Here is a 15,048-nt window from a genome sequence, read left to right on the forward strand (position 1 = left end):
GCTTGAATTTCTCTCTCAAAAGGTTACACGATGGTTACAGTTAGCGTTACCGCTTCTGGTTTCCTGACGTATGTCAGCGCTGTTTATAACCAAAGTCCCTTTAAGGTATTCTATAGTCTTTGTTATAATGGAGAATTCTGTCCAGAATTTGAATGATTCTCACTAGATCTCGCAGCAACCTTATCAATGTGCGGCGAATTCAAACGCTTCTCACTGGATCTCACAGAGTCGCGAAATCAACGTTGGCTACCGAGTAAAGCTGTTCTGAGCTCGTACAAGTTTGTTTGCGTCGCGGTGCGAGCTGATAAACGGTCCGTGCTGCGCAGCTGAAACAGCGCGGTTTAGTTTCGCTTTCGTTTTCGTTTGCCATTTGATGTTTCTCAAATGCAACAGAAATGGCAGCGCTTATGAGTTGGACAACGCGGTGGTCGCGCCAGTGCGACCGCTCACAAAAATTAGTCGCACCGGCAGAAAAAATGGTCGCAGTCTGGAGCCCTGTATCTGATGTCAACAAACATGTTTATGGGTTATCTGTGTTCTTCAAGCCATCTCAGGTAATTTAATAAGGTTATGTATTTATAAAGTAATGCCAATCGACATAGCATTTATCAATGTATTAAATACTATAAAATAATATAATTTCTGCCTCATTCTGTGATAAGAATCAGTTCACAGAAGGAAGTTATTTAAAACACTCGTTTGGAGTAAAAAAAATGTTATTCTCAAAAACTGTTGTACTTTGATACTGTAGTAAACTAAAAACGGTTAGCATTTTAGTCTCTTCTGTTTAGTGTAATTGTTCTTTTTGTATGCGATGGTGTGATTCATTGGTCAAAAATAATGATGAATTTGACTGATAGCATGGTTTATATATTTGTTTATTTTAATTTCTCAAGATTTCTATATATATCACTATATATCGTTATTGTGAATTTTTGTGGCCCCAATAGTCGTGTAGTGAAAACTCTAATATCGTGACAGCCCTAGTGGAAGTCAATGGCTACCGTCAGCTGTTTTGTTGAACAAGTGGAGTAAATTATGACAGAATTTTCATTTTTGCGTGAGCTGTCCCTTTAAGAATTCTTTCAAAATTTTATTTAATTAATAAACATGTCACATGTATTTTTCCTTGAACAAATGCATCTCTTTATTACTCTTTTGTTTCCACAGATAGTTCTTTATCTGAGAATGTGTTTAGTTTATAGTGCTGGTGCCACATCCACATCTCAGAGCCTGATGGACATGCAGGATGATGCTCCTCTTATCGGATGCTATGTTCAATCATTACTGTCCAATGAAGCTTCTCCTTACTCAGCCACTAAAGGAGGAGAGGCCAATCCAGTTCACATATACATGGACTTACTGCAACAGCTGCTGTCAGCTGTAGGGGGTGAGGAGTTTACAAATTATGGCTTCTAAGAGGGTTGGGCAGTATGATTATCTAAAACTGGCATTACTACATATATGGAATATATTTAATGTCTTTGTGTAATATGTAGAACATAATCTACAGGAAATAGATTAAGTGGATTATTGTAGATTTTATTTGTTGTGATCTGATGTTGTGATATGATTCATTAATACAGGTATCCCAGTGATGTACTGTCTTTTGGAAGTGGTCTCTGTGTGTCCAGAGAAACTTACCCCCAACTTTGTTGACAAAATCGACTGGATTAAAGTAATTATTATATTGCATTATATTATATTACCATTAGGTAAGGTGAACCTAAGGTTTGGTGTCAGTATGTTTTTTTTTTTTATAAATTTTTTTATTCAGCAGGGATGCATTAATTTGATCATAAGTGACAGTAAAGACTTTTCAATGTAAGATAAATAAATGTTCTTTTGAAGTTTGTTCATCAAAGAATCCTGACAAAAAAAAATTTATTACAAAAATATTAAGTAGCATTTGTACTGATAATGGAAGGAAAAGTTTTTTCATCACCAAGTGAGCATATTAGAATAATTTCTGAAGGATCATGCGACACTGAAGAATTCAGAAAGAAAAAATTATTTTTTCAAAAACATAAAAAAACTTAATGATCCCAAACTAAGTGTATATTATATTATATCCTCTAGAATGAAGACTGTAAGTATGTCTGACTAAAAACTGTAATTTGGTTAATTAATAATGTTTGTTTTGCAGGGTCTCATGAACACTAATAAAGAAGACATGCGTGAATTGGCAGCACAACTGTACGCTGTAGTTGTTTCTACTATGTCTGGAAATGAGCTTAGAACTGCTGTACAAAACCTGATTAAGACAACTAAAGACACACATGTATGTTTAAAATAGTGTAATGTTTTTTAAATTGAGAAATGTATCACATTTTTGAAATTTATTTTATTTATTTATTTTTTTTACATTAAGAGTCCTGAGACTCAGCATGGTGCCATCTTGGCTCTGGGCTACATGGTGGGCAGATACATGAATAAGAGGCGGAGCCTAATGCCTACTGAACCCACTCCCAAAGAAAATGAGGAACTAATTGCCATAGCCACAAAAGCCATCGGTATGTGCCTTTTCACAAAGAGTTTCACACATGACACTTGCTATTGGGATGCTCTTGAATAACACAATGAACTTTGTTTCATTAGTTAACTATTGCAACAAAAACATAAAATTATATTCACTTAAGCAAACAGCTACCAATGTGTTTGTCTTGCAGGTTCATTTTTGGATAGCGAGTCTCCTCTGTTGACTGTTGCTGCTGTGACAGCATTGGGAGAGATTGGGCGTAACAGCGTGTTGCTGATACCAGCTGATGGAAATGGCTTCACTAAACTCAGTCTAGTGGATAATCTGCTTGCTAGGATCCCATCTGGAAAAGAGACTGGCAAGGTAAAACAAAACACACACTCGGAGTGAATGATTGTGACCGTATTATTGATGTGTGCACTCCATCCAAATACGAGCTTCTGTACAGATCAATTTTCACACTGTTTCCTCAATGAAATGAAGTGTTTGTGGTACTGATTGTCTGCTCTTTGTGTTGTCAGATGAAAGAACGTGCCATCCAGACTCTTGGGTTTCTGCCGGTGGGAGATGGTGAATTCCCACACCAGAAGAAAATCCTGCAGGGCCTCATGGATTCAGTAGAGGTAATGTGATGTGTCATGAAGAAGGTCATAACATTTAAAGCCAATAGAAATGATGTTATTAATTATACCTTTTATTAATTCTAAATAAAGTACAAACAAATGAGACCATTTATTGTGTATTACTAATAACATTATTTACTATGTATGCATAATGTGTTTTGTCTAGGGCTGCCAAGTGATTAAAATTGTTAATCTAATTAATTAAATGATGTGCTGATTAATTAATCGAATGCATCAATTCTGGGTGAGAAATTACCTCCCAAAAGATCATTTAAAGTCATTATTGTGTTAAATGAGAAAACCATTGAATAGACATTACAAAAAGTACCTTTAAAAAATAATATTGATTTCAACATAGAAAAAAATTATTATTAAAATAGAAAATTATTATTATTATAATTTTTAACAAAAATGAAATGGTACTCTAAATATGTAAATAAAACTGCCAGTAAGTGGCAACAAGTCATTTGTTCATTAAGCCAATTCATTCAAATGGCTGATCTTTATGAATTGGTCACTGAAGCATTGCCTCACTCGATTTGTTCAAAACTTGGATTTATTCAGTAACAAAAAGCTGTTGTGTGTTGCTCAAGATGTGGCTTTGATTGCAAAAACAGACAATACTGACAATATTGTCTCAAAAATGTAACCCGAGATTAACTTCTTGTTTAGTGAACTTGTATAAAGTCAAATCATATTTGCAATCGTGCAGATATTCAGGGGACAAAAACAGCACTCTTGCTCGTGTGATATTGCTAAACTGCTATATATCATATGATCTAAATATAAGACAAAAACCCATACAGGGACATTTTTTGCTCTCATATCTTGAATTTTAGGGGCATATAACTGGATTTTAATAGGCTACATTGCGCAGTCAGTCGCATCCTGCATCACATTCGTTAGCAACTGCTTGCAAAGATGACATACAGGTCTGGGCTGTTGAATGCATTAATAATTTTAACACATTATATTTTCCATAATGCGTTAAATCGACAACCCTAGTTTTGTCAACATAGTGCAATGAATTCATATTAAATAAATAATATGAAAAAAATGATGTGGCCATTTCTTCACATTTCTTATTCTTAAATGTTGTGTTGGGTTTCTTTAGGCCAAGCAGGTGGAGCTACAGTTTACAGTAGGAGAGGCTTTAACCAATGCTGCTATAGGAAGCTGCTCTGGAGCTGCCCGAGATGTGTGGACTTGCACAGAAGACCAATACTGCCCGCCTGACAGTAAGTATGTGTGGGAGAGATAGAGAGAGGGAACAAGGGGAATCTTTTTCACACTTGTCTTACTTGTGCATACATGACTTTTGGACAAGCCCTGATTCAGGGTTGTGCACTTAAATAATTTCTTTCTTCCGCTTTCAGATGTGAAGAATAATGATATTGTGCCCTGGGTTTTGAACTCCGTCTTGTCAAAATATATATCAAGTCCAAACCCTCATGTTCGGCAGGCTGCCTGCATATGGCTCTTGTCTCTAGTCAAGAAACTCAGCCATCACAAAGAAATACAGGTAAATACATACAAAGTGCACTCCCAGTCTCATTCACACATACAAAAAAAACATTGACGTTGCAAAGCATCTGTTCTCTCTTTGCATGTGATAGTCTCATCTGAAGGAGATACAGACAGCCTTTATTTCTATCTTGTCTGATCCAGATGGTGAGTGACATACTGCTTCTTTATGATACTGCTCTTTTAAAGGTCACATTACATTTTGACAGTCTCTAAAGTTGGGGAGCTTGTGGGCATGATTGATAGTTATGATCTGTGTGTGTAGAACTCAGCCAAGATGTGGCATCTAAAGGACTCGGGATGGTTTATGAGCTCGGAGGAGAACAGGATCAACAGGAATTGGTATCAACCCTTGTGGAAACTCTCATGACTGGTAAAAGGTATTAATAAACCAGCTTATTTCTGGTTTCTGGTATTCCTTTTATTATTATGGACTTTTGGAGTATGATTTGTCATAAATTGCATTATGAAGACTTGCCAAGCCCCTGAATATGGAGCAATTACTCTATATAGGCTACTAACCAGATCCAGACAGCATCTGATTTTTTTTTTCTTTTTTCAATGAGCTACATCACAGAATAATATAGCTTGGGCTAGGGCTGTGCAAAAAATCGAATGCGATTTTCATGCGCATCTCGTCAGTAAAGGCGCTCCTGTGATTAGTAGTAAATCTCCAGCACGTGCTTTCAGATGGAGCGCATTGACTACACAGAGCCGTAGTTCACTGACAAGCTACACAAAATCGGCAATGAATCGCCTGCGATTTTGAATGCGATTTTGTGTATGCGCAAGTAAATGCGCTCCATCTGAAAGCACGTGCTGGAGATTTACTACTAAATGGATACATTGCAACGTGTATGATTCGCTCCTGACTATTTTGATAGCTTTGAGATTTTATGTTTTCAGAGCCAAACATACCGTCTCAGAGGACACTGAAGTCTTCCGGGGGGAGTCCCTTGGTAAAGCACCTGATGGGTACGTCCTCCTTTTATTATATTTCAGATGGTTTCGAAACATTTTAGGGAGTAGGACTTCACAGATTTGAGAATGTATTTTTAATGAGATTACAGGACTAGATGTTTTCTTTCATCATATATTGTTTTGATCGTTTACTTTGGTAGACAAGGACTCTCAACCTATAAGGAGCTCTGTGCATTGGCTAGTGATCTAAACCAACCGGATCTTGTTTATAAGTTCATGAATCTTGCCAATCACCACGCCATGTGGAATTCCAGGAAGGTAAACTATATTAACCATGATGTGATTGTTTATAACTTGGTGACTTATTATTCAGAGCCTTTTTCAGTAGCATGCAGTGATCGTTGACTCTTCCTGTACTGTAGGGGGCAGCATTTGGGTTTAACATTATTGCAGCTAAAGCAGGTGAGCAGCTGGCTCCTTTCCTGCCTCAGCTGGTTCCCCGCCTCTATAGATATCAGTTTGATCCCAACCTGGCCATCAGGCAGGCCATGACTAGCATCTGGGATGCTCTGGTCACGGATAAAACCATTGTAAGATATTATTACTACTCAGAATCATGAATTACATTGCTTAAAAGATAGTAGGGACACAGTATTGTTATTACAATTATATTTTGTTTATTTTTGACAGGTGGAAAAATATTTTAAGGAAATTCTTCAAGATGTCATTTCCAGCCTCACTAGTAACATGTGGAGGGTGCGGGAGTCAAGGTAAATTGTCTAGATATGCTTGAAAGAACCTTGATTTCCTCCCTTCTAGATTGGGTTCAAATCATCAGGGCCCTTTTATTTATTTACTTTTTCCAGCTGCTTGGCTTTGAACGATCTGATACGTGGAAGGCAGGCAGATGAAATCATTGACCGCCTGTCAGAAATCTGGGAGACTCTGTTTCGGGTGCTGGATGATATAAAGGTGATAAATAAAAGGCTGCTGTATTTTTTGCGGTGTTCTGTGTGTGTTTGTTTTTAATCTACAGCTGTTTTCATTTGACCGTCTTATTTGTTTCCTGTTGTAGGAGTCCGTTCGTAAGGCGGCAGATCTGACTCTAAAGACTCTCAGTAAAGTGAGTTTTTCAGTAAAGCAGCACTAAATACTGGATATTCCAATGATTTCCCACTCTTGAGACATCATCACAGATAACTGATGTGTGTGTGTGTGTTTGTCCAATAGGTGTGTGTGCGCATGTGTGAATCAACAGGTGTTACTGCTCAGAGGACAGTGGCTGTGTTGTTGCCAACTCTACTGGACAAAGGCATCATCAGCAACGTAACCGAAGTGCGGACTCTCAGGTAAGAACACATGCATTGACCAGCCACATGCACACAAACCATAATAAATCTTTATATTCAGAGTAAAAGTCTTGAGTATTGCTTTGTTTTAGTATCCAAACTCTAGTGAAGATCAGTAAGACAGCAGGCAGCCGTCTGAAGCCCCATGCTCCTCGACTCATCCCGGCTCTGCTGGAGGCCCTGAGCGTGCTGGAACCGCAGGTGCTCAACTACCTCAGTCTGAGAGCCACAGAGCAGGAGAAGGTGAGCCGCTCTGTGATCATCTGGTATGGAGGACTAGACGTCAAGTCACTTCTGTTTATATAGTGCTTCATACAACTGAGATCGCTTCATACAACTGAGATCGCTTCAAAGCAGATTCACAGTATTAAACAGGAAAGTAACAGAATCATTGATGCAAACTTGATCAAATATGAGGCAAGTCCAAATTTTGTTATAAAGCAGTTCTAACAATACAATAGTGTCTGTTGTTCCTGCTCTTACTAATTGGAACATACCATTTACAAAAAAATAACTATTGCCTCATTTCATTCCAAAGATGTGATTATTGCACATAAACATTTCCATAAATTGCTAAAATGAATCATTTCCCATCAGGTGTGTGCTTCCGTGTAGGCCACTCTGCTAAAATAGGACATATAAACAGCGATCCCCAAATAAATATTGTGAAATATCCAATACACAAGAACAGTATGAACACAGTAAAATACAGTGATGGAGGACTGCAGTGACACACACTTTAACACAAAATGAAGGAATCAATTATTTATATTCTCTTATTTAGTCAATGTATAATTTATATTTATGCATTTATTATACAATTAAAAAAAATAATTTTTTTATTTTATTTTTGTAAATGGACATACCTTAAACTCTACGTTTAATTCATGTTTAAAGATGTGGTTAAATCAAGCGGCAACCTTCCGGTCTCTCTCGTGAAACCAACACGGAAGTGACTAAAACTGCAATTCATCGACTAGCTGCTAGAGGCTAGCTCCAAAAGGGAGTCAGTCCCATAGATTCCCCATGTTAAAATGCCCAAATTTACAGCAGAAAAAAATGTTCACTGACACTACGTCCATGCTTTTATACAGTCTATGGGTAAATAAAAAAAAAATAATAGTAATAAATCATTATCCAAAATGGTCCAAACTGACAAATAAATAGACATATTTAAAAGTTTATTTAATTTGTTTAAAATGTTAGTTAAATGTAACAATAAAATAATACTTTTTATTTTACTTTATTTTATTTTTATTTTTTTATTTATTTTTTATTTACAAAGTGAGTTTGCGTTTATCCAAACAATGGCCAATGGAGAGCGTTTGAAAAGTGCCATTATTTTTGCTATTCCTTTTGTTGACATTATATAGATGTTACACACCTCACGTTCTGAATATACTGAACTCATTTTCACATTTCCTTCTATGGCAGAGTGCAATGGATGCCGCAAGGTTAAGTGCAGCCAAGTCCTCTCCTATGATGGAAACCATTAACATGGTAAGACACATCAAGTCTATCCTTATGCGTTAGCTACATTCCAAATGGGTAATTACATGAGCATTTAATTACAAAAACACATCTATTTGCATGTAGCCATATTTACAAGTGTATTTTTAGACTGCAATGTTTATGTGAGCTGTGTTTGTGTTTTTAGTGTCTACAGCACTTGGATGTATCTGTCTTAGGCGAGCTTGTTCCAAAACTTTGTGATCTACTAAAGAGTGGAATCGGACTTGGAACAAAGGTACACATCCTGCTCGATTTTTGTCAGTAATGCACTTTTGCTTCCAAATGTACACACAGGCTGACAGTTGTATGTGTTGTTGTAGGGAGGATGTGCCAGTGTGATTGTGTCATTGACAGTGCAGTGCCCTCAAGATCTCACACCATATTCAGGTAACATGTACTGACAGATCAGAGGGGTTATACTGTTTTGTACATTTATAAGTCTTATACGTGTGTTATACATGTTTTTCTTGGTCTTGTCTCACAGGTAAACTCATGAGTGCACTCCTAAATGGGATCAATGACCGTAGTAGCGTCATTCAGAAGTCGTTTGCCTTTGCCATTGGACATCTGGTCAGGGTATGAAAACACACCTTGAATACGTATGTCAATTGAACCTAAAGCAACTACAGAGCTACAAAACAATACTCTTTGTTTTCCCCATCAGACAGCCAAAGACGGCAGCGTTGAGAAGCTTCTGCAGAAACTGAATACCTGGTACCTGGAAAAAGAGGGTAGGAAGACTTAGACTTTAAAGCAATAGTTCACCCAAATATGAATGCCCTCATGTCCTTCCAAACCCAAATGACTTGACTTTCTTTGGTCGAACACAAAAGAAAAAAGTTGGCGTTGTGCTATGTAAAAGAGCAGCTTGAGCATTACTTCAAAACATCTCTTTTTGTGTTCCATGAAAAACGGACAGTCATAAGGTTTTGGAATCACATGACGATGAGTTAATGATGACCACATTTTCATTTATGGGTGAACCGTTCATTTAATGAAGAGGATTTCTCTTGAATAATAAGAATTGTGTAAACCCTTGTGCTATCTAGATTTGTGAAGTGTTTTCTGTAATCCTCAGAGGCACTATACAGGTCCTCATGTTGTCTGGTGGTTCATGCCATCAGTCACTACAGTCCTGATGTGTTGAAGGCTCATGCTGGAGTGGCTCTGCCGCTGGCATTTCTGGCCATGCATCAGGAGCCCGAGGAAGAGAAGGGAGAGAGCGCCGAGGCCAACCTGTGGTCTGAGGTCTGGCAGGAACACGTACCTGGTAGGTTAAGATGCACAACCCTTGGAGGAGAAAAGATAGTTTTGGAGATGAATTCATAATATTTTGAACGACCTGAAATCAAATCTAAAAAAAAAAAAACAGTCATTTAACCCTTTACTTTTTTTCATTGGGTGTTTAAAGATTTTATTTTAAAGGGGTCCTATTATGCTTTTAGTTAGTCTGTAATGTTGCTGTTTGAGCATAAAAAAGATCTGCAAAGTTACAAAGCTCAAAGTCCACGTCAAAAGGAGATATTTTATTTAACAGAAACAGAAACTTTTCAAAAACTAAAACGAACGACTTGTTTGGACTACAACACATATTTTCCGGGATTTGTGATATCACAAATACCGACGAACAGGACGAATCCTGATTGAGCTGCACTAGAGAAGGTAACAGAAATCACTTTTCAAAAACTACAACGAACGACTCGTTTGGACTACAACGCATATTTTCCGACGAATGGGACGAGACCTTGGTTGAGCTGCACTAGAGAAGGCAATGAGTGTTATCACTATGTCGGAGACATGCTAGCTTTCCCAAGGCAGACGAACTTAGAGTGGTTACAATCATCCGGGTTTAAATCACGCTCAAATTGATTTGATTTTGATGGCAATATTTACACTGAAGCTGCAGGCGGCTATGGTAAGGGGCATGATATTTCTCGACCAGGCGCCGAGTGCTGCCAGTCACAACACACACTGTCCCAGCTAACCAATCACAGCACATTTCGTATTTCAGAAGGCGGGCCTTCATTTGATACAGGAACTATTCGAGCCGTTCATGCCAGACTGGGGAGAGAGGTGTTGTGATAATGTAAAATATGTGAAAAATAATGTGTTTTTCGAACAACCTAGTATGAGAGCCTGTTCTAGTACACCCCCAAAACAAAATCAAGACTTTGTAAAAGAGCATAATAGGACCCCTTTAAGCTAGGCTATTATTTAAAACAAAATAATAGCACTTCCTTGGACCATCTTTGTGTTCTGATGCAGATGAGTCATTGAATATGAGATGTAAATTGATTCAATGAAATGGACAGTTTGAACAGTTATATGTAAATAATCAAACCGTGCCAGGTCTGTTACAGTATTTGTTACTGAAATTTATTAAAACATATATTAATGCTCTCATACAAATGATGAGATGTGGATGGATCAGTGGGTAAATAAAAAAGCACATAGAAATCATAGATCAAAAGTCATTGACAATTTTTTTAAATTTTGGTATATTACCTAGCCCTATTGCTATGTTAGACATTACGATTTTAGCATTAGATTACATATATAGATTTTTTTCATATCTAATCAAAATGGACTTTTGATTTTATGAATATTTTAGTTATAATGTTGATCAAAACCGAAAGAAGTCTCTTATGCTCACCAAAGCTGCATTTATTTTATCAAAAATGAAAAAATGATTAGTTTAAAATAACTTTTCTATTTTAATGTATTTTAAAATGTAATTGATTTCTGTGATGCAAAGCTGAATTTTTAGTAGCCATTACACCATTTTTCCTTCAGAAATCATTCTAATATGCTGATTTGCTGCTCAAGAAACATTTCTTCTTATTATCGTGCTGCTTAATATTTTTGTGATGCACAATATTTTTCATGATTCTTTGGAATAGAAAATTCAAAAGAACTGCATTTTATATGAAAGAAATCTTGTCGCATTATAAATGTCTTGTACTGTCAATTATAATCAGTTTAAAGGGGTCATGAACTGAGAAATCAAAATTCCCTTGATCTTTTGACATATAAGAGGTCATTGTGCCATAAAAACAAACTAAGTTTCAGATCTCAAAACTTTCTGGTTAGTCTAAAAACAGCTTATATTGAAGCCAATCTGCCAGAACGACAGGTTGTGGAATGTGCCACTTTATGACATAATATTGTGGCTAAACCCCACCTCCACAGAAGAAGATCAGCGCCTGCTTCTACAGCACTGCCTGTTTAGCCCCGCCAACGAGAGAGGGAAACGCAGGTCTACGCAGAAACCAAACGATAAAGATGCTCCTAAGACAAGACACTGTGAAGTGCCAAATTGTGGAAAAACAGTCTTTGCATTGTCTTCCCTCTGATCCCAACATTAGGAAAGAGTGGATGAACTTTATTTTTAATGAAGATTAAAGTAAGAAAGAACTAGAATCAGTAAGAACTTGGTCGTTTGTTCACTTCATTTTACCGTGGGTTCATTTACAAACAAGGCACAGCTCGACGCAGGATTTTCAGAGAGATTAAAACTAAAAGACGATGCTGTGGCGACTATATTGGATCCGACAGTATGTTGCACCACACAAGTGTGAGGAACTGTTTTTATTATGTGGTCACTATTGCTTTGTCTGTTATTACAGATTACAGTATTTATATGTTTTTAACCACAGCAGCGTCCCTCTATGAAGGATGTAGGCTGACAAACATACACAACTGTTAGCCAATCATAGCAGTGGGCGTTTACTTCCGAGCCTACAATCCGCCACGGCTATTCAAACAGAGCGTTCTGATGAGGGGGGTCAAAACAGGACAGAAAATTGATGTTTTTCGAGGTAAAAATCTTGATAACATTATAAGTGGACCTCAGAGAACAGTACAAAATAATAAAAAAAGGCAGTTCATGACCCCTTTAACGTATCCTTGTAGAATAAAAGTATTAATTTCTTAAAGAATAAATAAATAAAAATCATACTGACCCCAAACAGTAGTGTACTACTTATTATAGTGTGTTAGGGTTAGCGTGAGAGAATGAATTAACTCTAAATTATAAATGAACACGGTTCTCCCAATTTAGCATTTTGTTTTGTATTCTGTGTTTTTAGGCAGCTTTGGTGGAATCAGGTTGTACATGACTGAGCTCATAGCCATTACTCAGAGGGCTCTGCAGTCTCAGTCCTGGAAGATGAAGGCTCAGGGTGCCGCTGCCATGGCAACTATTGCTAAGCAACAAACGGGCTCACTGGTGGCACCTCACCTGGGCATGGTGTTGAGTGCACTGCTACAGGGGCTTGCAGGACGCACCTGGGCAGGGAAGGTAATATACTCTCTCTTTCTCAAACATGTGCTCTGTGCTGAGGGACAGACTTTATGCTCCTGGGCTAGGATTAATAATACTCTGTTTGCTCTGGAAGCAGACAAACATGATCTCATGGTCTCAGTGGATCTCAGTGGTTGAAACTGATTTCTTTCTTCGTTGTGTTTGTGGCTGCTGAAGTGTAATGGCTTGTATGTTCACAGGAAGAGCTGTTGAAAGCTGTTGGATCTGTAGTGTCTAAATGCAGGTTAGACTCTACTGTCTGTTTCTTTCTCACACTTGTGATGTTTAGCAAAAAAAAAAAAACCTTAAGCAGGGCTGTACGTTAACTTTTTTTTCACATAGCACTGGTGCTACAGAGGTTGAAAGTTTTGTAGCACAAGCCAAAAAGTTATAGCACAAGTATAAAACGTCTGTTATCATGTCTGAAAACAAACATAAGTAATGGAGTTCATCACTTAAACAAGCACTGATGTTCCATACAAAGCACACAAAATACAAACCATCACAAAAATTGTTTTTAGACAGTTTTTTCTTAATTTGCTAAAAATGGAAGAGTGCAGAAACAACACCTCTCCTACACCTTTGTACAGCCCTGTTAAGGGAATAATTCACTCAAAAATGAACATTTGCTCACAGTGTTCTCACCCTCAGGCCATCTAAGATGTAGATGAGTTTGTTTCTTCATCAGAACAGATTTGGAGAAATGTAGCATTGCATCACTTGCTCACCAATGACAATATTTTTATCAGCTGTTTTGGACTCTCATTCCGACGGCACCCATTCACTGCAGAGGATCCATTGCAGAGCAAGTGATTTAATGGAAATTTCTCCAAATTTGTTCAGATGAAGAAACAAACTCATTTCAGATGACCTGAAAAGGTTAGTTCACCCAAAAATGAAAATTACCCCATGATTTACTTACCCTCACAGTAATCCACAATATTTTTATCAGCTGTTTTGGACTCTCATTCCGACGGCACCCATTCACTGCAGAGGATCCATTGCAGAGCAAGTGATTTAATGGAAATTTCTCCAAATTTGTTCAGATGAAGAAACAAACTCATTTCAGATGACCTGAAAAGGTTAGTTCACCCAAAAATGAAAATTACCCCATGATTTACTTACCCTCATTCTGAAGCGACGCGATGCGTTTGTGTAAGAAAAATATCCATATTACCATATATTATATGTTTTATATATATTATATATATATATATTGTCATATACACCTAGGATGGCTCGAAGGTGAGTAAATCATGGGGTAATTTTTGGGTGAACTATCCCTTGAAGGTGAGTAAAGTTTCAGACAATTTTCATTTTTGGGTGAACTATTCCTTTAAATATATGGCCATTTTTTTAATGTAGTACTTGCCTTAAGAGGTTTACATAACTTTGATTCTTAATATTATGTTTAGCCTTTTTATGGTGGGTTGTGCAGAGCATGCTGGAAAACCAGAACTCACAGGAAAAAATAATAAAACCCATGTACATTCAGTAACTTTTCATATACGTGTGGTTCTGTCTTGTAGTGTGGAGCTACAGAAGCCTGCAGCAGGTCAGCCGACGTTGAGCGAGGTACTGGATCTGGTGCTGAAGGAATGTAAGAAGGAGAGTCTGGTTTATAGAATGGCGGCTTTACGCAGTGCAGCAGATATCTTGGAATCGACTCAGGAGGATCGTTTTCAGGAAATCACCGACATTGTGCTTCCTCTCATTAAAAAGGTGCAGCAAAAACCCTACATGCTCACAGTAAATCTTTTTTTTTTTAAGCTTTGGCATTTCATCCCAATTGAGTTACAGTCTTACAATATTCCTGAAAGTGTTTTAATTAGGGATGCACCGGTATCGGGCCCGATACTGAGCTCCTGTACTCGTAATCGTACTCGTTAAAATACCCCGATACCAAACGCCGATACCACACAGCATGTGATAAGTGCCATATTCAGACAAAGAAACACCGACAACAGACAGAAGAATGGAGTTATTAGAGATTAAAGATGTCTACGAAGTATATGTATGCAATGAATATAAAACATTCAGTATTAATGCCTGTATAGCTGATGTGCGCGAACTGATAAGCAAAGCACGCTGAGTGGATTGAGCGCGCGGCGGCGCAGATGCACAAGCTTGTAGAGTGAATATCCCTTTCTCACAGACATCACTGGAAAGTTTGTAGTTCGGTCAGATATGTCAAAAACAAGTAAGTTAGCACACGCATCATTTGGATTAAAACTAAATCGTAAAAATAAGACCATTAAGACCATTTATTCACTATAAAGAGCATTTATTTTCAACCTTAGGCATACACGACTTTCTGGCGAAAGTAGCGAAAGTAAA

General features: G+C 37.6%; 1 protein-coding gene across 1 annotated transcript in view; it reads left to right on the plus strand.

Annotated features, from left to right (window-relative positions):
- Nucleotides 1–476: 476 nt before the first annotated feature.
- LOC107746032 (proteasome-associated protein ECM29 homolog) overlaps nt 477–15,048 on the plus strand; it is a 19,800-nt gene continuing 5,228 nt past the window's right edge. Inside the window, exons 1-28 of the mRNA XM_016560088.1 lie at nt 477–554; nt 1,171–1,390; nt 1,587–1,678; nt 2,147–2,281; nt 2,372–2,513; nt 2,670–2,842; nt 3,001–3,102; nt 4,217–4,340; nt 4,479–4,624; nt 4,719–4,773; nt 4,892–5,006; nt 5,533–5,601; nt 5,748–5,865; nt 5,970–6,137; nt 6,238–6,317; nt 6,414–6,519; nt 6,623–6,670; nt 6,778–6,896; nt 6,989–7,139; nt 8,331–8,396; nt 8,554–8,643; nt 8,729–8,795; nt 8,893–8,984; nt 9,073–9,139; nt 9,487–9,678; nt 12,497–12,708; nt 12,912–12,955; nt 14,241–14,433. Coding sequence (XP_016415574.1) covers nt 477–554; nt 1,171–1,390; nt 1,587–1,678; nt 2,147–2,281; nt 2,372–2,513; nt 2,670–2,842; nt 3,001–3,102; nt 4,217–4,340; nt 4,479–4,624; nt 4,719–4,773; nt 4,892–5,006; nt 5,533–5,601; nt 5,748–5,865; nt 5,970–6,137; nt 6,238–6,317; nt 6,414–6,519; nt 6,623–6,670; nt 6,778–6,896; nt 6,989–7,139; nt 8,331–8,396; nt 8,554–8,643; nt 8,729–8,795; nt 8,893–8,984; nt 9,073–9,139; nt 9,487–9,678; nt 12,497–12,708; nt 12,912–12,955; nt 14,241–14,433 — 3,264 coding nt within the window. The remainder of the gene's footprint in view (nt 555–1,170; nt 1,391–1,586; nt 1,679–2,146; nt 2,282–2,371; nt 2,514–2,669; nt 2,843–3,000; nt 3,103–4,216; nt 4,341–4,478; nt 4,625–4,718; nt 4,774–4,891; nt 5,007–5,532; nt 5,602–5,747; nt 5,866–5,969; nt 6,138–6,237; nt 6,318–6,413; nt 6,520–6,622; nt 6,671–6,777; nt 6,897–6,988; nt 7,140–8,330; nt 8,397–8,553; nt 8,644–8,728; nt 8,796–8,892; nt 8,985–9,072; nt 9,140–9,486; nt 9,679–12,496; nt 12,709–12,911; nt 12,956–14,240; nt 14,434–15,048) is intronic.

This window comes from Sinocyclocheilus rhinocerous, unplaced genomic scaffold (assembly GCF_001515625.1).
Source record: "Sinocyclocheilus rhinocerous isolate Xijiao unplaced genomic scaffold, SAMN03320098_v1.1 scaffold288, whole genome shotgun sequence".
NCBI classification, from domain to species: Eukaryota; Metazoa; Chordata; class Actinopteri; order Cypriniformes; family Cyprinidae; genus Sinocyclocheilus; species Sinocyclocheilus rhinocerous.